The sequence below is a fragment of the Ursus arctos genome, unplaced genomic scaffold (genome assembly GCF_023065955.2).
Source record: "Ursus arctos isolate Adak ecotype North America unplaced genomic scaffold, UrsArc2.0 scaffold_14, whole genome shotgun sequence".
NCBI lineage: Eukaryota > Metazoa > Chordata > Mammalia > Carnivora > Ursidae > Ursus > Ursus arctos.
Window position 1 is genome coordinate 14,852,921 of NW_026622808.1, and position 16,562 is coordinate 14,869,482.

At 66.3% G+C, this 16,562-nt stretch overlaps 1 protein-coding gene across 1 annotated transcript; it reads right to left on the reverse strand.

The window, feature by feature from the left end:
- Window positions 1–843: 843 nt before the first annotated feature.
- On the reverse strand, window positions 844–16,296 carry ZBTB7A (zinc finger and BTB domain containing 7A). The gene is given in 5 exon segments (XM_048227077.2): window positions 844–1,009; window positions 1,012–1,451; window positions 5,128–5,570; window positions 5,572–6,408; window positions 15,986–16,296. Coding segments are annotated over 4 exon segments (1,764 nt in total). The 5' UTR covers window positions 6,394–6,408; window positions 15,986–16,296; the 3' UTR covers window positions 844–950.
- Between the last annotated feature and the right edge of the window lie 266 nt (window positions 16,297–16,562).

The window sequence follows — 16,562 nt, forward strand, 5'->3', positions numbered from 1 at the left end:
TTGGGAGAGGGCAGGGGCAGGGGAGGAGGGTGAGGACAAAAAAAGTTTTGAATCTCCAAACGTCTCGTGGGGTCTGGGCGGCCTGGGTCGGGGAGCATGGGGAGGGGTGGGGGGCGCCCTGAGCGAGCGGTCCGGGCTGGGGCTGGGGGGTCCGCCAAGGTGTAAGTGCCGTGAAGGGAGGTGGCGGGAGCCCCTGGGAGCCGCCCTGGGTGCCCCCTGCCGCCCCCCCCAGCTCCCCTTTCTCCAGGCCTGGAAATAAATAGATTTGTGTCACAGCGGCCAGGAGACACAGAGGACCACAGGCAGGAGCGGGAGGCGGGGAGGCCATCGGGGAGATGGAGGGGGGGAGACCCCCACTTAGTAAGTGCCCTGAGGAAGGAGGGTGGGGGTGGGGACGGGGTGCATTTTAACGTCCACTCACAGTGGACAGAGATCGTTTAAGGTCCTGTCTGAAAGACTCGTAGAAACCAGCGAGGGGATGAAAACAAAAGCCCGCCCCCACCCCGTCCCCAGCCCCCCGCGGCCACCCTCACCCCCCACCTGGGGCCTGGGGCCCTGACCAGGCCTCAGAGGGGACCCCCAGACTCCGTGCCGGGGGATGTCCGGGGGCCTCCAAATCTCTACGTCCCACAAAAACCCCAAACCAAGCCCCGAAACCCATCGACGGGGTGGGGGGACGGGGAGCCGGAGTGGGGGCGAGGGTCCCCGTGGAGGGAGAGAACATCATGAAGGAGAAAAATCTGAGAAAAGCACTACCCTAGATTCTGTGACGCTTCATATATATATATCTGTATATATATATATAGATATAGATATCTGTATATAGATAGATTTTCTTTTTTTGTGTTTTTGGGGGGGTGGTGGGTGATTTTCTCTCTCTCTCTCTCTCCTCTCTCTCTCTCTGTCTCTCTGTCTCTCTCTCTCGGGTTTCTGTTTTCTCTTTTTGGTTTTCAGGCAAGTCCGGCCGCGAAGCTGCCATCGGCGGTGGCCCCCGGCGCCCCCGTCGCCCCCCCCCTCCGCCGGCACCCGCTACATTCAACCTGCTGAGGCCGTCGGGGCCGGCCTCCTCCTCGTCCTCCTCCTCGTCCTTAAAGTGCTTTTCCTGGCCGTTGCGCCGGGCGTCGGGGGAGCCGGGCGGGGCCGGGGCGCCGGGCGGGGCGGCGGCCCCCGGGGAGGGGTCGGGCCCCCCGAGCCCCCCGCCCCGCACACGGGGCTTGCGGCCGCGGCGCGAGGGGACGCCGTTGCAGCCGTCCTTCTTGAGGTGTCTGTGCAGGTGGTCGGAGCGGACGAAGGTCTTACAGCAGCTGTCACACTGGTAGGGGCGCAGGCCGGTGTGCACCCGCATGTGGTTCTTCAGGTCGTAGTTGTGCGCGAAGGCCGCCCCACACTGCTGGCACAGGTATGGCTTCTCGCCCGTGTGCTTCCTCATGTGCACCTTGAGCTTGTCCTGCCTGTGGACGGGCGACGGGTCAGCGGGCACCGCCCGGGGGCCCCCCAGCCACCCCCGCACCCCGCCGGCCCGGGCTTGGAGACGGCTGGGGAAGCTGGGCTGCGGCTGGGGACGTGGGGCGTCGGCGCTCGCGCAGAGGAGGCCGGGGCATCACGGTGCAAGCGGGGGCAACCGGGGCCCGCAGGGACTGAGAAAGGCCTCGGACCCCACTTGCTCTGTGGCCTCACACAAATGGCTGAACCTCTCTGAACCCCTTTTCTTACCAGTAGAAAGAGAAAGATAAGGGGCTTCCTTCCTGCAGCATTTACAGAGAGCCTGCTGAGTACCAGACGCTATTCCAGGGGCTGAAATATACTACGGGGCACAAGGCAGAATGGGGGGAGGGGGGGAGGGGGGGGAGGGCGGGTTTGGGAACAGAAGGTGACCAGCTGTCCTGGTGTTTAACACTGAAGGTCCTGCATCCCAGGGCAGCAAGTCTTCACCCCGTAGCCCTCAGTCCCCATCGACTCTCCCAGCCCCTCTGCCTCTCTCTGCTCTGGCCACACTGGCTTCCTGGCTGTCACCACAACATGCTAAGCACGTGCCTACCTCAGGACCTTTGCACATGCTCTTCCTGCTGCCTGGAGCACTTTCTTCCCAGATCTTCACATCTGAATTCCAGCTCAAACGTCACTTCCTCCGAGAGGCCCCTCCCCTGCCCACAGCGGACCCCACCCCATGTCCCTCATACCACCACCATCTGACGCTCACCTATGTGCTGGTTTCCTCGTTCCTCATCTGTCTGCCTGACCAGACTGCGAGCCCCAAGACAGCAGGGTCTGGGTGATTCCAGGACCCCTCCCTGCCTATCCTTCCCCAAAGAGATCAGCGTGGACCCAGCTCAGCCTGGGGCCTTTTGGCCCACAAAGCTGGTCAACATATCAGCCCTAAGCACTACAGGCCAGCCGCTGCTCTGTCCCTCACAGCAGCCACTGCTCACACGCGCCCTGGAGCCCTTGAAATGTGGCCTGTCCGAACTGAGACGCACTAGAAGTGCAAAAGGTTCCCCAGATTCTGAAGACTTCATCTGCTTAATGTAACATAAAAAAGCTCATTTATGATTTGACGCATTGGTTACATGTTAAATGTAAAAAAAAAAAAAAAAAAAAGATGTGAAACAGGGCTCAAATTACTTTCACCTGTTCCTTTAACTTTTCTTAAAACGTGCCTATCAGAAAACGCAACATCACAGAAGTGACTCATGATGCTTTACTGCACCATGCTGGTCTGTAGTCACAGGAGCGGGCTCCTGCCTGGACCCACACGGTAGGGGCGGAGACCTAGGTCTCGGGAGCCCTGGCCAGCATCTGACCCATTCTGTGCTGCAGCCTCTTACACCCTATGTCTGAGACACACTGGGTCTCTCACTTTTCACACACACCAGATTGGTCAGTGCCAGGACTGACAAACTCCTATTCATCCTTTAAAGCCCCATCTCAAATGCCCTCCTCCCCCAGGCAGCCTTTCCCACTCCCAGACAAAGACTTGGTCTCCCCTAGGCTCCTCTAGCTCCAGTTCCCTCCCTCTGGAATCACCCACAGAGCCGGTGTCCTTACTGGCTCTAACCCTTTCTCGGCTCCTTACTGCTCTGAGGGTCAAGGCCTGGCCTGCAACCACACCCCTGCCTATTCTCCAGCCTTAATACTTGTACATGCGTCAACACAACTCAGGCCACAGTGAACTCATTGCTCCCTGGACTGACCGGGTCTGTCAGCAGTGAGGGGTTGCAATTGCCAAGCTCCCTTCCTCTCACCCCCCTCGAAGCCCACTAACATGGTCGCCCAGCTGCCCCGCCTAGATCCTCGCACAGGGCCAGGTCCAGAGAGCACAGCAGGGGCTCGGACAGTGTACAGAGACTTCCCCAGGTGAGACTCAGGGGCTCAGAGAGGGAAAGTGACCTGTCCCAAGTTGCACAGCGGGTCAGGGGCCGCACAGTGGTGGGGTGGGGGTGGAAGCAGCCTGTTTCATCACCCCAAGCCCTGGTCCGGGTAATTATAGCCCCGGCTGCCACAGGCCCCGCTTACTCAACTTTCTGTGTGACTCAGAGGGGCCCCTGGGCTCCCTGGCCTGGAGGAAGGCGTGGGGGCTGGGGCCCTGGGTTGGGGGCAAAGAGGAGCCAGGTGGGCACATGGGGGAAGAGGCTAGCCTGATGGCCCTCTCCCAGCCTCAGTTTCCCTGACTGGCAAAGAGGATCACCCTGAGTCAGGGTGGGGTGACCGAGAGACCAGCAGATCAGAATGAAACCACCCTGAGCCTGTGGTTAGAGGTGCTGGGGGGGGGCGGCGCGCATGGCAGGGGGGGCTCCAGACCTCTCCTCAGCCTGGTCACCTCTCCAGACCTTGGCTTGCTGGGCCTCTATCAAGCTACCTCTCCTGGGCCCAGAGACCCCTGAGGGCAGGGACCACAGCCACCTTAGGACTCCCGTCTGGAGGAGGAGGGAGGCCCCAAAACCACCAGCACCCCAATCTCACCTAGGGGGTGGGAGCTGGGCCACCAACTAGACTGCCTCCCTCTGAGCTGGCACCCTTTGCCCCTCGCCTGGGCTCCTGGGCCTTGCAGTCCGGGCCACACCCTCTTCTCCTGGCCTGCTGGGGAGGGGGCCAGGGGTCAGCCCCTAGGTCCTGTCCCCATGGGGCAGGGCCGGGAAGCCGGGACAATGGCTTCTTTCTTCAGCCTGGGTGGGCGTGGCTGGGGGAACCCCAGGGCGGGTGGGGGTAGGGGGTGATGCTGAGTCACCCAGGCTGGCCAGGCCCCTGCACGCCAGCCCCCCACCCCCACTGGGCTGGCCCACGAGGCCCAACCAGCCAGCTCTGGACTCTTAAGATCCAATCGCAAATTCCCCTAGCCTGGCCTCCGACTCCTCCCGCCTAGGGACCAAGCCCAAGTGGCTCCTAGGCCTGTTTCCCTCCACGGGCTGCGGCGACCCCCAAGCTCCACTGGCCTCAGGGCCTTTGCAGCGGCTGTTCGCTCTGCCTTTCCCTTGCCTCCTCGGGGTCTCGGCTCTCTGTTTAAAACAGCCGCCGCCCCCCACCTTGTTCTATGCGGCTCTGCCGACTCGCATTACCAATTCTGTGGTTTCATCTCAGACGTGCCCCATCGCTCCCACGGGGCCTCTGGCATGTCTCTGCACTCCCAGGTCCCTGCTGCCTAGAACAGGGCCCGGCACCCAGCAGGTGCTCCATAACTGTTGGCTGAGGAGGCGAGTCCCCGGGGCTCCCGGGAGACTCAAGGAGATAACACCACTCCCCGTGCCCTACGGGGCGGCCGCCCTCTCCCAAGGCAAACAGCCACAGCCACAGCCACGCAGACGAGAAGAACCACCCCCGGCAAAAGAAGAAGAGCGACTCCTGGGCCCTTCCCTCAAGCCTCCTATGGTCCGGCCCTGCGGCCTGCGCCACGCTCACCCTGGTGACCGCCTGAGCCCTCCCCCGCCCCGAAGGCTGCTCCCAAGGGGAGCAGGGGAGGCAGGCACCCAGAAACGGAGGAAGCACCGTCCCAGGCGGGACAGTGCCGCTGCTGCTCGTGCAGGCGCTGCTGTGTGTGGTGGGGGAGGGGTCCACGCGGCCGCAGTCGAAGCAAAGGGCCCTGGCCGCCCCTGACGTCCCCCGCCGCCCCCCGCCGCGGCGCCGCCAGCTCACCTGGTGAAGCGGACCTTGCAGATGTTGCACTCATAGGGCTTCTCCCCGGTGTGGGTCCGGATGTGCCGCGGCAGCTTGCCGGCGCCCTGGATGACCTTCTCGCAGATGGGGCACTTCTGGAAGGCCTTGGCCCGGATCTTCTTTTCCACCTTCTGCGACCAGGCCGGGTAAACATCCCCATCGTGGGCGCCACTGAAGTACTTCAGGTAGTAGTCCACGACGCCCTTGTCGTCCGCCCGCGACTCCTCGTCGCTGTCCCCCGCCGCTGCCGCCCCTGCCCGGCCCACCGATGACATCATCTGCTGCAGCAGCGTGCTGGCCGCCAGCCCGTCCGCGTCGGGCCCGTCCCCGTCCCCGTCCTCGGCCGCACCTGACAGGAAGCCCGGAGAGTCGCCCGGCTCGGGGACTGCCTCCGACAGCGAGGCCACCTCCTCCTCGCCACCCCCGGCCGTAATGGCCATTCTGCGTGGCGGTGGCCGGCGGGGCCACAGGGGGCGGGAAGAGGCCCCCAGCAGGGGCGTCCTCGTCCCGCTCTGGCCATAGACCTGGGTTGCTGTCGCCCTCGTCCCCATCCCCGGCCGAGGGCCGATCAGCCGGTGGTCCCGGCCCGTAGAAGTCCAAGCCATTGCAGTCGCCGGCAGCCACGGCAGCCACGGCGGCGGCCACGGCCTCCTTGGTGGCGTCCAGGTCGTCATCGGACGCGCCGAAGGCAGACCAGGGGAAGGCGGCGGCGGCAGCGGCAGCAGGGGGCAGGCTGTTCATGGGGTTGCTCTGGAAGAACTCGAGGTACTCCTTGGCCCGGAGGAGGTTCCGCTGGTCGGTCTGGTCGACGAGGTCCAGCTGCCCGGCATCGGCGCCCGCATCGGCCGCCAGGATCTGCCGGTCCAGGAGGTCGGCGCACACGTGGCTCACGGCGGGGATCTCGAGCAGGCGGGCGGCGCTGAGGATGTCGCCCACGTTGGCCGTGCTGACGGTGAGCGTGGCCGTGTAGGCGAAGTCCATGAGGGCCGTGAGCGCCTCGGCGCTGACGAAGTCGATCTCGTACACGTTCTGCTGGTCCACCACGGCGCCCGACGTGAACAGCTTCTTGAAGTACTGGCTGCAGGCCGCCAGCACGGAGCGGTGCGTGGGGAACTCTCGGCCCTCCACCAGGATCACCACGTCGCACAGCAGGCCCTGCGTCCGCTGCTCGTTGAGGCCGCTCAGGATGTCGCTGCTGTGGTCAGGGAACGGGATCCCGATGGGGCCGTCCACGCCGCCGGCCATCTTCCGCGCCGAGACCTGCAGCACCGGGGAGGGAGGGGTGCTCGTGAGGGTGCGGGGCAGGGGGCGGGGCGGCCAGGAGGCCAGGCCCGAGACCCTCGGAGAGGAGCGCCCGCCCCACCCCCAGCCTCCGTTGCCCAGCCGGGTGCCCTCGCTCCACCAGAGGGCCCACCAGGCTGCCCGTCCGAGGGGTGCTCTGAGGGGGGATGGGAGCACACAGTAGGTGCTCGACGAATGCCTCACGCGACTTGTTTCCTACTGGATCTACGCGCTGGCTCTCTAGGAGGCAGTGACACAAGGGGCCCACTGTGCACCATCACCCCCGAGCCCCCAGCAGTCCCCCCGGCAGCACCGTCTCCGCAGCGCGTGCGAGAAACCAGGACTCAGGAAGCAGATCTGTGCCTGCGGCCCCCGCAGCAGCACCCCAACTCAAACCTGGGGTGCATGACCTGAGGGTCCGTGTCCACCTGGTCCCTTGGCCTCCCTGACCCTCACTCCTGCCTCCCCCCAGTAAGACCCAGTTCTCTTGGGGGGGGGGGCTCTGAGTCAGATGGAAAGGGAGAGGCCGAGACCCAGAGACCAGGCTGGGGTCAACAGGCTGGAATCATGCGGGGCGGGGGGGGGGGGGGGCGGAGCCAGTGAGGACACAGCAAACCCCTTCCTGCCCCGGGGGAGCCCCCACCATGCACTTTGGCCCTGGCAGCGAGTAATGGGAGAACTGCCTGAGACTCCTTTTTGCTGCTCACCCAGGCTGAACCTTCCCAAAGGTGGAGCAGGGGGCCGTGGGCTTCCTGTCCACCTCGGGTCCACCCAGCCCCTCCCCAACTCTTGGCCACCCTGGACACTACTGTTCGGCCCAGGGCCTCAGTCTCCCCATCCATCAAATGGACAGAGGCTTTTGGAAGAGTTGGCCATGGGGCAGGGGCCGGGGGCGCGACACTCTGTCTGTCCTGCCCCTCTCCCCCACTCCCTTTTTCCGCCTTCCCCTGGGCCGTGAGTCATCCACCCACTCGGGCGCTTGTGCAACCCTCTGGCTCCTGTCCCCACCCCTCCACCCTCTCTGGGGAGCCCCCGGCTGCCCCAAGCCACCCAACACAACCCACAATCCTCCAGCTGCTCAGCTCGCAGGACAGAGCCCCCGATATCTCCCGGGAGGACGAAGCTGTGCCTTCCTCGGCAGCCCAACGCAGTTTGGACCCAGACCCCTCCCACTTTGAGGGGCCACCCTGGCAAAGGACCCCAGGGTTGGTGTGGCTGGACCCAAGGCCAGGGCGGGACTGTCCCAACCCTGGGCCACCCTGGGAACAGGGTCCAGGCCCTGGGACTGACACAGAGGCCTTTGTGCAGCCACTCCGGCAGACACTACACTTCCCAGGACTCCTCTCTCTGCGGCCCGCCCTCTTTCCCGCTGACCACACCAGCTGCTCGGCTCCCCCCTCTGTTCCACCAGCCCGTTGGCGGCGGGGGGGGGGGGGGCGCTCAGATGTGGCTGCTGGGAGCAGGAAGATGAGGGGCTGACCCCATCTGAGGCTCAGCCATGGGAAGCCTCGGAGGAGCCCCTATGGCAGCTTCCACCCCCTGCCACCATCTGCTGTCTGGCCCCAGGCCCCAGGGAGCAAGTGGGCAGATGGGCTCCGGATCAGACTGGCCTCGGCCCTCCTCACCCCTTTCTGATCGCCTCAAGATGGCCACCCTGCCCCTGTTTGCCATTGTCCCCCCGGGTGCCCCAGCGTCCCCTCGGACCCCGAGGTGTCCCCGGGGGCCTCAAGATCGAGACCTGAAATGGTCCAGATGATTCACCAGCCCCCCTCCACGGCCTCTCCACCCCCGCCTTCCCACGGGCACCAAGCCCGCCGGGCAAGGGGGCTGGCACAGCTTTACATCGAGGGCGAGGATGCCCGGGCTCTCATTTGCTGGAAACCACCGGGCTGGGAGGACGCGAGCTTGGGCCTCAGACCTGGCGTGGGCCACCAAACCAAGCCCTGGGGTCTGGGCCTCCGCCCGCTCGGTGAGCCTGTGGCGCGGGCCAGCCTGTGGGTCTGCACCGGGTCCCAGAGTTTCTATTTCCCCACATAACCATAAGAGATCCTCCCCCAAAGGGCCAGGCCTGGGAGGATGGATGCCAGCCAAAGAAAACCCCCGTGAGAGCAGCATGACCCCCATGACAGAAGAGAACACAAAGGCCCAGACACACCTGGAATCCTAGCCAAGGGCACCCCGCAAGCCTGACCCTCGGGGGTCTGGCCTCCCACCTCCCCGGCCCAGCAAGCCATCCCCTCATCCCTCAGCCTGGAGACTAAACTAGCTCTGCAGACACCTGGCCCACACCCTCTCTCCAGGAACACAGGCCACCTGCCCGCCACGCCCTGGGCCGCTGCCCCCACCCAGGCCGCTTGGGGCCCTCCCTCTAAGATAAAGAGGCAGAAGACCGGGTGCGACGGCAGAGGGAAGACAGCTGAGCCCCCTTGCCGGTTCCGGTGGGCTCCGGGCAGTACACAGCACGCGTCTGTTCCGCACCCACTGCGTGCCGCATCCCTCCCCAGGATGGCCTGTGGCTTCCTGCGCTGAGAGGCCCGGCTGGCACCTGACGCCCAGTAGGTGCCCCCACACCAGGTGGTCGCTTGGCAATGACAATCCACTGAAATGCCTCTCCTCCAGGAAGCCCCACCCCCACGCCGGCCAGGTCCCCACCCTCAACGGCCTGGCCTGCCAGGGTCCCCTGAGCTCAGGCCCACACCCACCTGGCCCATCTTTCATCAGAGCTCCGCCCCCGCGCTCGCCTCCGTGGGATTTCCGGGGCGCTGGGTGCTGACTCGGCGGCCGAGGGGCAGGCCTCAGCAGGCTCCTCCCGGGCTAGAGGTGGGGCACCCCCTTCCCTCTGTGCTCGCCGCCCCCCACCGCCGCGGGCGCACAGTAGGGGCGCAGCAAACCGGATGAACCGAAGACCACAGAGCGAGGCGCTGGAGAGAGCCCACACCCAGCCCCCGCCCACCTAGCTGGCGGGCTCCCCCCAGTCCCACCTCCCATCTAACCCGGGGTCGCCTGCTGTACTTTTCCAAGGCGGCAGAACCCAAGTCGGTTTCGGCCCTTCTGGGGCCTCCTCTGTGCCTTGGACATTTCAGGAACTAATTCAGGAACTAACTGGGCACCTTTACTTCACCCTTCCCACTGTAACCCTGGGCTTTACAGGCAAGGAGAAGCTCAGAGCAGTGAGGAGACCCAGGCAAGGTCACACAGCAGACCAGCGGTCAGGCTGGGACTCAGACTCTCGGACCTGAGCTGCAGCCACTCCACGGCTGGGGCCCCGGGGTGAGGTCGGGAGTGCCTTCCCTGGTCCCGGGAGTAGCAGGTGTCACCCGGGACCCCAGGATTATGGGAGGGCGTCTTGAGCATGGGGAACAGCAGAGGCCAAGGCCCGGAGGTGGGCGCCTGGGAGAGGGACGGGGGAGGAGGCTCCATCTACCAGGCTTCCCAAGGTCAGGCGCAAGGTGAGGGTTGGGACGGGCCTCCTCCTCCCGGCGCTCCTCGGGAAGGAGAGGGGGCGGCCATCACCCGGTGGGCAGGTAACTGCCTGAGACCTGACATCTTCCTGGAGGAAGGGGGGGGCCGGGGCTGCTTAATGAGGGGTCAAGACCTCTCCACTCCCCCCCCCCCGGAGACTACAACATGAAACCAAATGGAACTCGAACACCTACTATGCGCCATGCACAGCAGCCTGGGCCCACATCCAGCTCTCCCACCTCCAAGCGGCAGGACACTGGGCAAGACGCGGTGCCTCCGTGCCTCGGTCTCCTCAGAGGTCATGACAACAATAAGGGGACAGGGGCAGCTCTAGGTCCAGGGTCCCACTCTCGCCCATTGGGCAAACTCCGCCTGAGGACCTACTGTGTGCCAGCACCAGTCCCCAAAGGCCCAAGAGGCTGTTTACTGACCCCCTCCGTGTGCATGGGGGGCTTCGAACTCAACCTCTGAACGTTACTGCAGGAATTCAGCCCCCTCCCCACCTACTATGTGTCAAGGGAGTGCGTGTGGGGGGCCCCAGGAGGAAGCCAGGGGAGAGGAGCCGTCACCTGGAAGGGGGAAAACCAGGCCCAGAGAGGGTGGGTGGCTGGCCCAAGGTCACACAGCAAGTCTGGTGCCCAGGTGCGGTTGCCAGGCCCACGCCCAGCCACCCCCGCCCCCTCCCAGGCCAGCGGCCTGTGTTGCAAGGTTGGTCCCAACGGGTAACCCCGCCCTGACCTGGTGCCAATCCCTGCCTGGCCCGGTCCCCGGCCTGGGGTTTAATGGGACAGGAATGCAGCGTCCCGATTAGGGAGTGGGGGGCACCAATGGCCCGCGTGGCTGCCCGGCTGCCAGCCCGCCCGTCCTCAGAGGCCTCCCTCCAGGCCAGACACCAGCAAACAGGCCCTCGGCCATTTTATGTGTCCATTTATTGCCCTAAATGGGGAGGGGCTTCCTGCCCAGGCCTTAAAGGGCCAGAGGCAGGAAGGCTGTGGGCCCAGTGGGAAGTGTGTGTGGGGGCGGGAGGGGCGATGAGGAGGTCATGGGGATCCCATCTGACCCCCAACTCATGGGTGGGGCTGAAGCTCACCCTATTCCCACGCTCTTGAGTGCCGTCACAGGTCAGGAAGTAACAGCCCTGACACCAGTACCGGGTTCCAAGAGGAAGCCCCGGGAAGAGAGAAGCCATTCGTGGTGAGTTAGAAGGAACGAGCTTCCATCACCTGGGGTAAGTAAAGCCAGGCTTCTCAGAATCCCATCACTACCTACCCCACCCCTGCTCAGGCTGCACCTGCTTGTACAAGGTGCCCGGAAGAGGCCTGGGTGGCCTCGAGAAGCTGTCCTCCTCTCTACCTCCACACCTCTCCCTCCCTCCCCTGAGGCCCGCTTGTTACCTCCTGCACCACCCCCACCCCCGCCCCCAGCCTGGGCAGGTGGAGAGCTTGCCTGGAAGCCCCAAAGGGGAGCTCAGCCTATCGGGGCCCTAGTGTCCTGTGCCCACAAACCCGCCAAGTTCCCTCCCATCAAACACATCCTGATGGGAGGTGGGACGGGGCCTTGTTTTCCAGTTAAACCAGAAAGGCGTGGGTGGGGACACTTCCACTGAGTGGCCGTTCACAGCCTGCTGGGGGGACAGATGGAGGGGCTGGTCCCTCGGCCACGCTCCTCACAAGCGCCAGATTCTCCGCAGGACATCTTTCGCGCCGTGGTGCTCCTGACTCAGGCCTCGGGCCCCAAGGACGGGGGCTGCTCCTCAGCAGGCCGGTGGGGGGGGCTGATCTCGAGCGTGTCAACATCCAGCATCACAGGGTCTGTAATCATCGCCCCACTTTACAGGCCAGGAAACTGAGGCTCAAGAGAGGGAAAGGGACTTGCCCAGGGTCACACAAGAGAGCTGAATTTGAACACAAGCCCACTGGCTCTGTACTGTCTAACTGGTCCTTCCAGGGCTCCTTACCCCCCTCCTCCACACTGCCCCCGGGCACCAGCAAGGGACTAAATCCCCCTCCCCTGGGGGCCTTGGGGCCAAGGACAGCTTATTCTCACGCCTCCTCAGAGCTGCCTTGTGATAGCCCAGAAAAGGGAGAGGTTTGCCTGAGGTCACACAGGGAGCCTGGGGCAGGACTGGAGTCTGGCTGACGTCTGTGCACTCAGGGCAGGGGCCCTGAGCCCTGGTCATCAGGACAGGGATGCAGGAGGGGCTCTCCTAGGCCCTGACGCGGCACAGCAGCGACCCAGCAAACGCTCCTGGGGAATCACTGACCAAACCCTCAGGACTACAGACTTGGGCTGATGGCAAGACTGAGGTTGACAGAGGGGTAGGGACCTCCCCAGGTAGACCTCAGGTGGAGGTGAGGGCTGGGCTGGGACTGGACCACACTGGCCCCCACCCAAGCCTGTTCCTCTGGTCCCCACCGCCCAGGGCTGTTACAGGGCGGTTTATGGCCCATCAGGTGCCTGGGGCACAAGGTGACAGGTGGGGGGGTGCTGTGTGTCTCAAGTGGCTGGGCTGGCGACACACTCCAGCAGAATCCCAGTGGTGCCCTGAGTTGACCCGGGTGCTCCCTCCACGAGGAAGGGAAGGCACGAGAACACAGGTAGACCTGCAGGCGCCACCCGCAGAATACCCCATAACCCCATTTTACGAGGGGGGACACCCAGACTCCGAAAGGCCGAGGGGCTTGTCCAAGGTCACAGAGCAGCTAGTGGGCCGTCATTCGAAACCCCTGCAAACCTCAGGCCAGCTCTGCTGCAGAGGGGCTGGCTCTGAGACGGCTTTTTCGAGGTGACCTCGGTCATCTCGGGTATAATGGGTCATAAAACCCAGAGAGCCCTGCCCGTCTCCAGGGGCCAAGGTGCCAAGGTGCGGGACTGTGGCTCAGAGGGGGTGGGAAAGGCCTCAACAAGCCATAAAAGTGCCTGCCACAGAAGGCTGGGAGGCGAGAGGACAGGGGCTCATGCTGTGTGACCTTGGGCACCTTGCTGGCCCTCTCTGAGTCTCACCGTCCTCTTTGCGCAGAGGGTTTCATGAGTCCCAGGACAGCTCCATTTGGCCTACAGGCGCCTGCTCTCAACCCCCAGGCCCTCTGGAAGACAGGTGGGTGGGCGCCCCTCAGCTGAGAGGAAGGAAGATTGGGCCTCATCCTGAGCCTGGAGGCAGGACCACAATGGTCAGACCCAGCTCTAGCGAGGTGACCTTGGGCTGCTCTCTGCTTCCCCCTTGGGCCTCGGTCTCCCCCCCCCACCCGACACCCACTCCCAGGGCTGCTGTGAGCCCCCCCCCGCCAGGCTCCTCTCCCAGCCTTGGTTTCCTCAAACGGCAGTGGGGATCGCCACAAGCCTGCACCAGCTCTAGGTCAGGGGGCCCCAAGGAAGAGAAGCAAGGAAAACAGCAAACACACGTACGTGCTCCCGCCTCGGGAGCCTGCCCCACTGGATGGAGGCTGGGCTCTGCCGGGCCTCAGTACCCCCCACAGAGGAAAGGGTGCACCAGCTCCCTGCGGCCACGCTGATGCTGCTTCTCCCAGTGCCTGCGAGCGCTCAGAGTTTCGTGGCTCCCGGCCCCGGGCCAGGGTGCTGACTGGCCACCACGCAGCCAATCAGAGCTGAATAATAAATACCCCCCCAAAGTGACCCACGAATTAAAATTTCAGTGTCCCCGTTGGCTCCTCTTTCCTTCATTAGGCATGCGGATCCCAGGGCTTCGCTCTTCCAGTCACTGGCTCCTGCCCCCCCTTCTCCCCTAGGCTCCCGTCTCCACAGCGATGGCTGGCGGTAAACAGAGCCCCGAGCCCAGCCGACAAGTGCCAGGCCCGGTGTGCTCCAGGGGCCCCACCAGGGGGTGGCCCCCGGGGGGAAATGCCCCCTGCCTGGAGCCCTCCACCGGGCAGCAGTAGGGCCCAGCCTGGACTCCCCGGACCTCTCCCAAGACCAGCTCTGCCAATAGGAAGTGATCGGCGGGTCCTGCGGAGGCCCCCCCAGTGTGGGAGCGGCACACTCAGGGTTACGCCCTGGCCCTGTTGTGGGGGGGGGGGCTGACATGGAATCCCGGATGCCCTCTCCAGCCGGCCCTGCTCCCGGAGGCAGCTGGCAGGGAGGAGGGGGGGGAATAAACCAAGCCTGCCACCCATGGGTGAACCAGGTGGGCACGCCCGGGGAAGGGGCACCAACACCTCTCTCACTTCCGCAGCCTGACTAGGGGGAGAGAGAGGAGTTGTCGGCCTCCCCCTGCCGCTCACTCAACTGCTGGCTGCATTCCCCAAACATTTAGTGGGCGCCCACTGGGTGCCCTGGCCTGGTTGGACAGCAGTCTCTTGCTGCGGTCCACCGGGCTCCCCCGCAGCCAGCCAGAGCGGGCAGTGCCTCCCAGAACCCGCAAAGGCCTGTGCCTGGGGGTGCACCGGCCCCAGCGCTCAGCTCAGGCCCCTGCCTGGTTCCCAGGCCTGGGGCTGGGGGAAGGGGTTGGTTCCCAAGCCAGAGAGGGAGGAAGAGCGAGGGAGGGGGCCGGATCCCACCAGTTCACCCCCTCCTCTGCTGGGGCTCAGGGTTCGCACGTGGTGGTGGCGTCAAGGGGAAGGAGGGGGGTCCGGGCCAAAGGAGACGGGGTCACGCGCTTTGGGGGCGCGGGCGGGGGGAGAAGGGTGCTCTCAGCCCCCTCCCCGGGGCCCGGAGCCGCGCGGCCGCGCGGGCGGGGCAAGGGGCCAGGCCGGTCCCCCCACCCAAGGCTGAGTCAGGCCCGGGCGGGGGCAGGAAGCGGCCCCCTCCCCCGCCCCGGCCGCAGCGCGCGGCCCCCACCCCGGCCCACGGGCCCCCGCCGCGCCGCCCGCGCGGGGGGCTCCTACCTCCTTCCCGGGGCAGCGGCGAGGGGGCCCGGCCCCGGCGGCGGCGGTGGCGGCGGCTGCGGCTGGGCTGGCTCCCTCCGAGGGGCCGGGAGGCGGCAGTGAGCCTGGCCCCGCGCCACCCCCCGCCGCCGGCGGCCAATCCCCACCCGGGCTGGGGGGAGGGCGATGCAAATTACCCCGGATCTGGGTCCGCCCGCCCGCCTCCCCCACGCCCGGGCCCGGCCTGCACTAGGCCGCGCATCCCCGGGCTCGCTTGCGCCGCGCGGCCGCTTGGGCCGCCGCCCTCCCCGGAGAGCGCCGGGTGGGTGACCCCCCCCCCCCGGGGCGGGGGGCCGAGGGGAGGGGGGCTGGGGACGGTTACACAACCAGGCGGGGAGGGGCCCCGGGGCGGGGAGGGGGCCGGCCCGCGGGCCGCGCAGCCGGAAGCCGGGGACCGCCACCGGCCCCCGGCGAGGGGAGCCCGGCTTCAGGCCCCGCCCCCGGGCCGGCTCGGCCCGCCCCCGCGCCGCGCCGCGCGATCGGTCCGCGCCCATTGGTTCGCCTGCCCGCCGCTCACCGCCCCTCCTCCGCACCGCCCCTACCCGCGGAACGCGGCGGGCCGCCGGCGCGAGGCACCCTGGGACATGTAGTCCGAGCCGCCTGCCACCTGCCGGCCGCAAGCGGCGAGGGGACTACGACGTCCAGAAGCCCCCGCGGCCCCGCCCGCCCACCGGGACACTCCACCCCTTCCCCCTCCTTTGCAAAGCCCCCCTCCCTGTTTTTTCAGCCCCCTCCCCCCCCATCCCCCATGGAGCTCAATCCTGGCCAACTCCAACGTATGCACGCAGCACCTAATAGGCCCCCGGGGGGCGAGAGCACCCCCAGTACCTAGCTGCAAACTTAGCACGCGACGCGCCCCCCTATCTCCCCACGCCGGTTTCCCCCACCCTCAATGCGGCCCTGCTTCCCCTCCCCCGCTCCCCGCGCGCCTGGGATCCCCGAAAAGCCATGCACTCGGGGGGGGGGGGGCTGGGGCACAAGCCCATGCACTTCGCCCTCAATCCCCCTTCCCGGGCGGCGCCCCCTCCTCGCGCTCGGGATCCAGGGCGCTTCCAGCCTCCGGGCAGCTGCCAACCACCCCCTCCTCTGAAACTTGCGGAACGTCCGCGGCTCCCCGGATCTCTCCTTCCCGAGAGGGCAGAGGTGGGCGCAGCGCCCCCGGCCCGTCCCCGCCCTGCACCCCGTACGGGGGGCCGCGCCGGGCACTGACTTACCTCGCGCGGCCGGGCCGGGGCCGGGCCGGGCCGGGGCGCGAGGGGCCGGGGCCCGGAGTTGGGACTGGGCTCCTCGGCCGCTCGCCTCCGGGGTCCGCGTCTCTCGCTCTCCGCCTCTCGCGCTCTCCCCTCGTCGCTCCCTCGCTCCGGCGGCGGCGGCGGCGTCACTGCCCCTACAGTAACTGTACAGTACAGCCAAAGCCCCGTATGATGCTCGCGACTCCCTTCCTGGTTTCTCCGAGGGCAAGAGGGGTCCTCCCTTGTCTTAAAGGTGCCGCAGCCGCCGGCCCCCCCCCCACGCCCAGCCCGCCCCCCCCACCCCGGCCTCGGAGGCCAGAACAGGCTCGGCAGGTCCCCTCTTGCCACGTCTCTGCCCTCCCGTGGGGCTTCGCCCGCTGCGCCGGGGAGACCGGGCTGTTATTAGGTTTTGTCAAGTTGGGGGGGGTCCAGCCCGCCCCCGGCGCGCCCCCCCCTCCTCTGACCTCTCCGCCCCGCTGCGCGGCGCCGTGCCAGCTTGCCAGCTTATCTGGCCCCAGAGCTCCCCGGGGCGCGGGGGGAGCGGGCCCCCCGGGGTGGA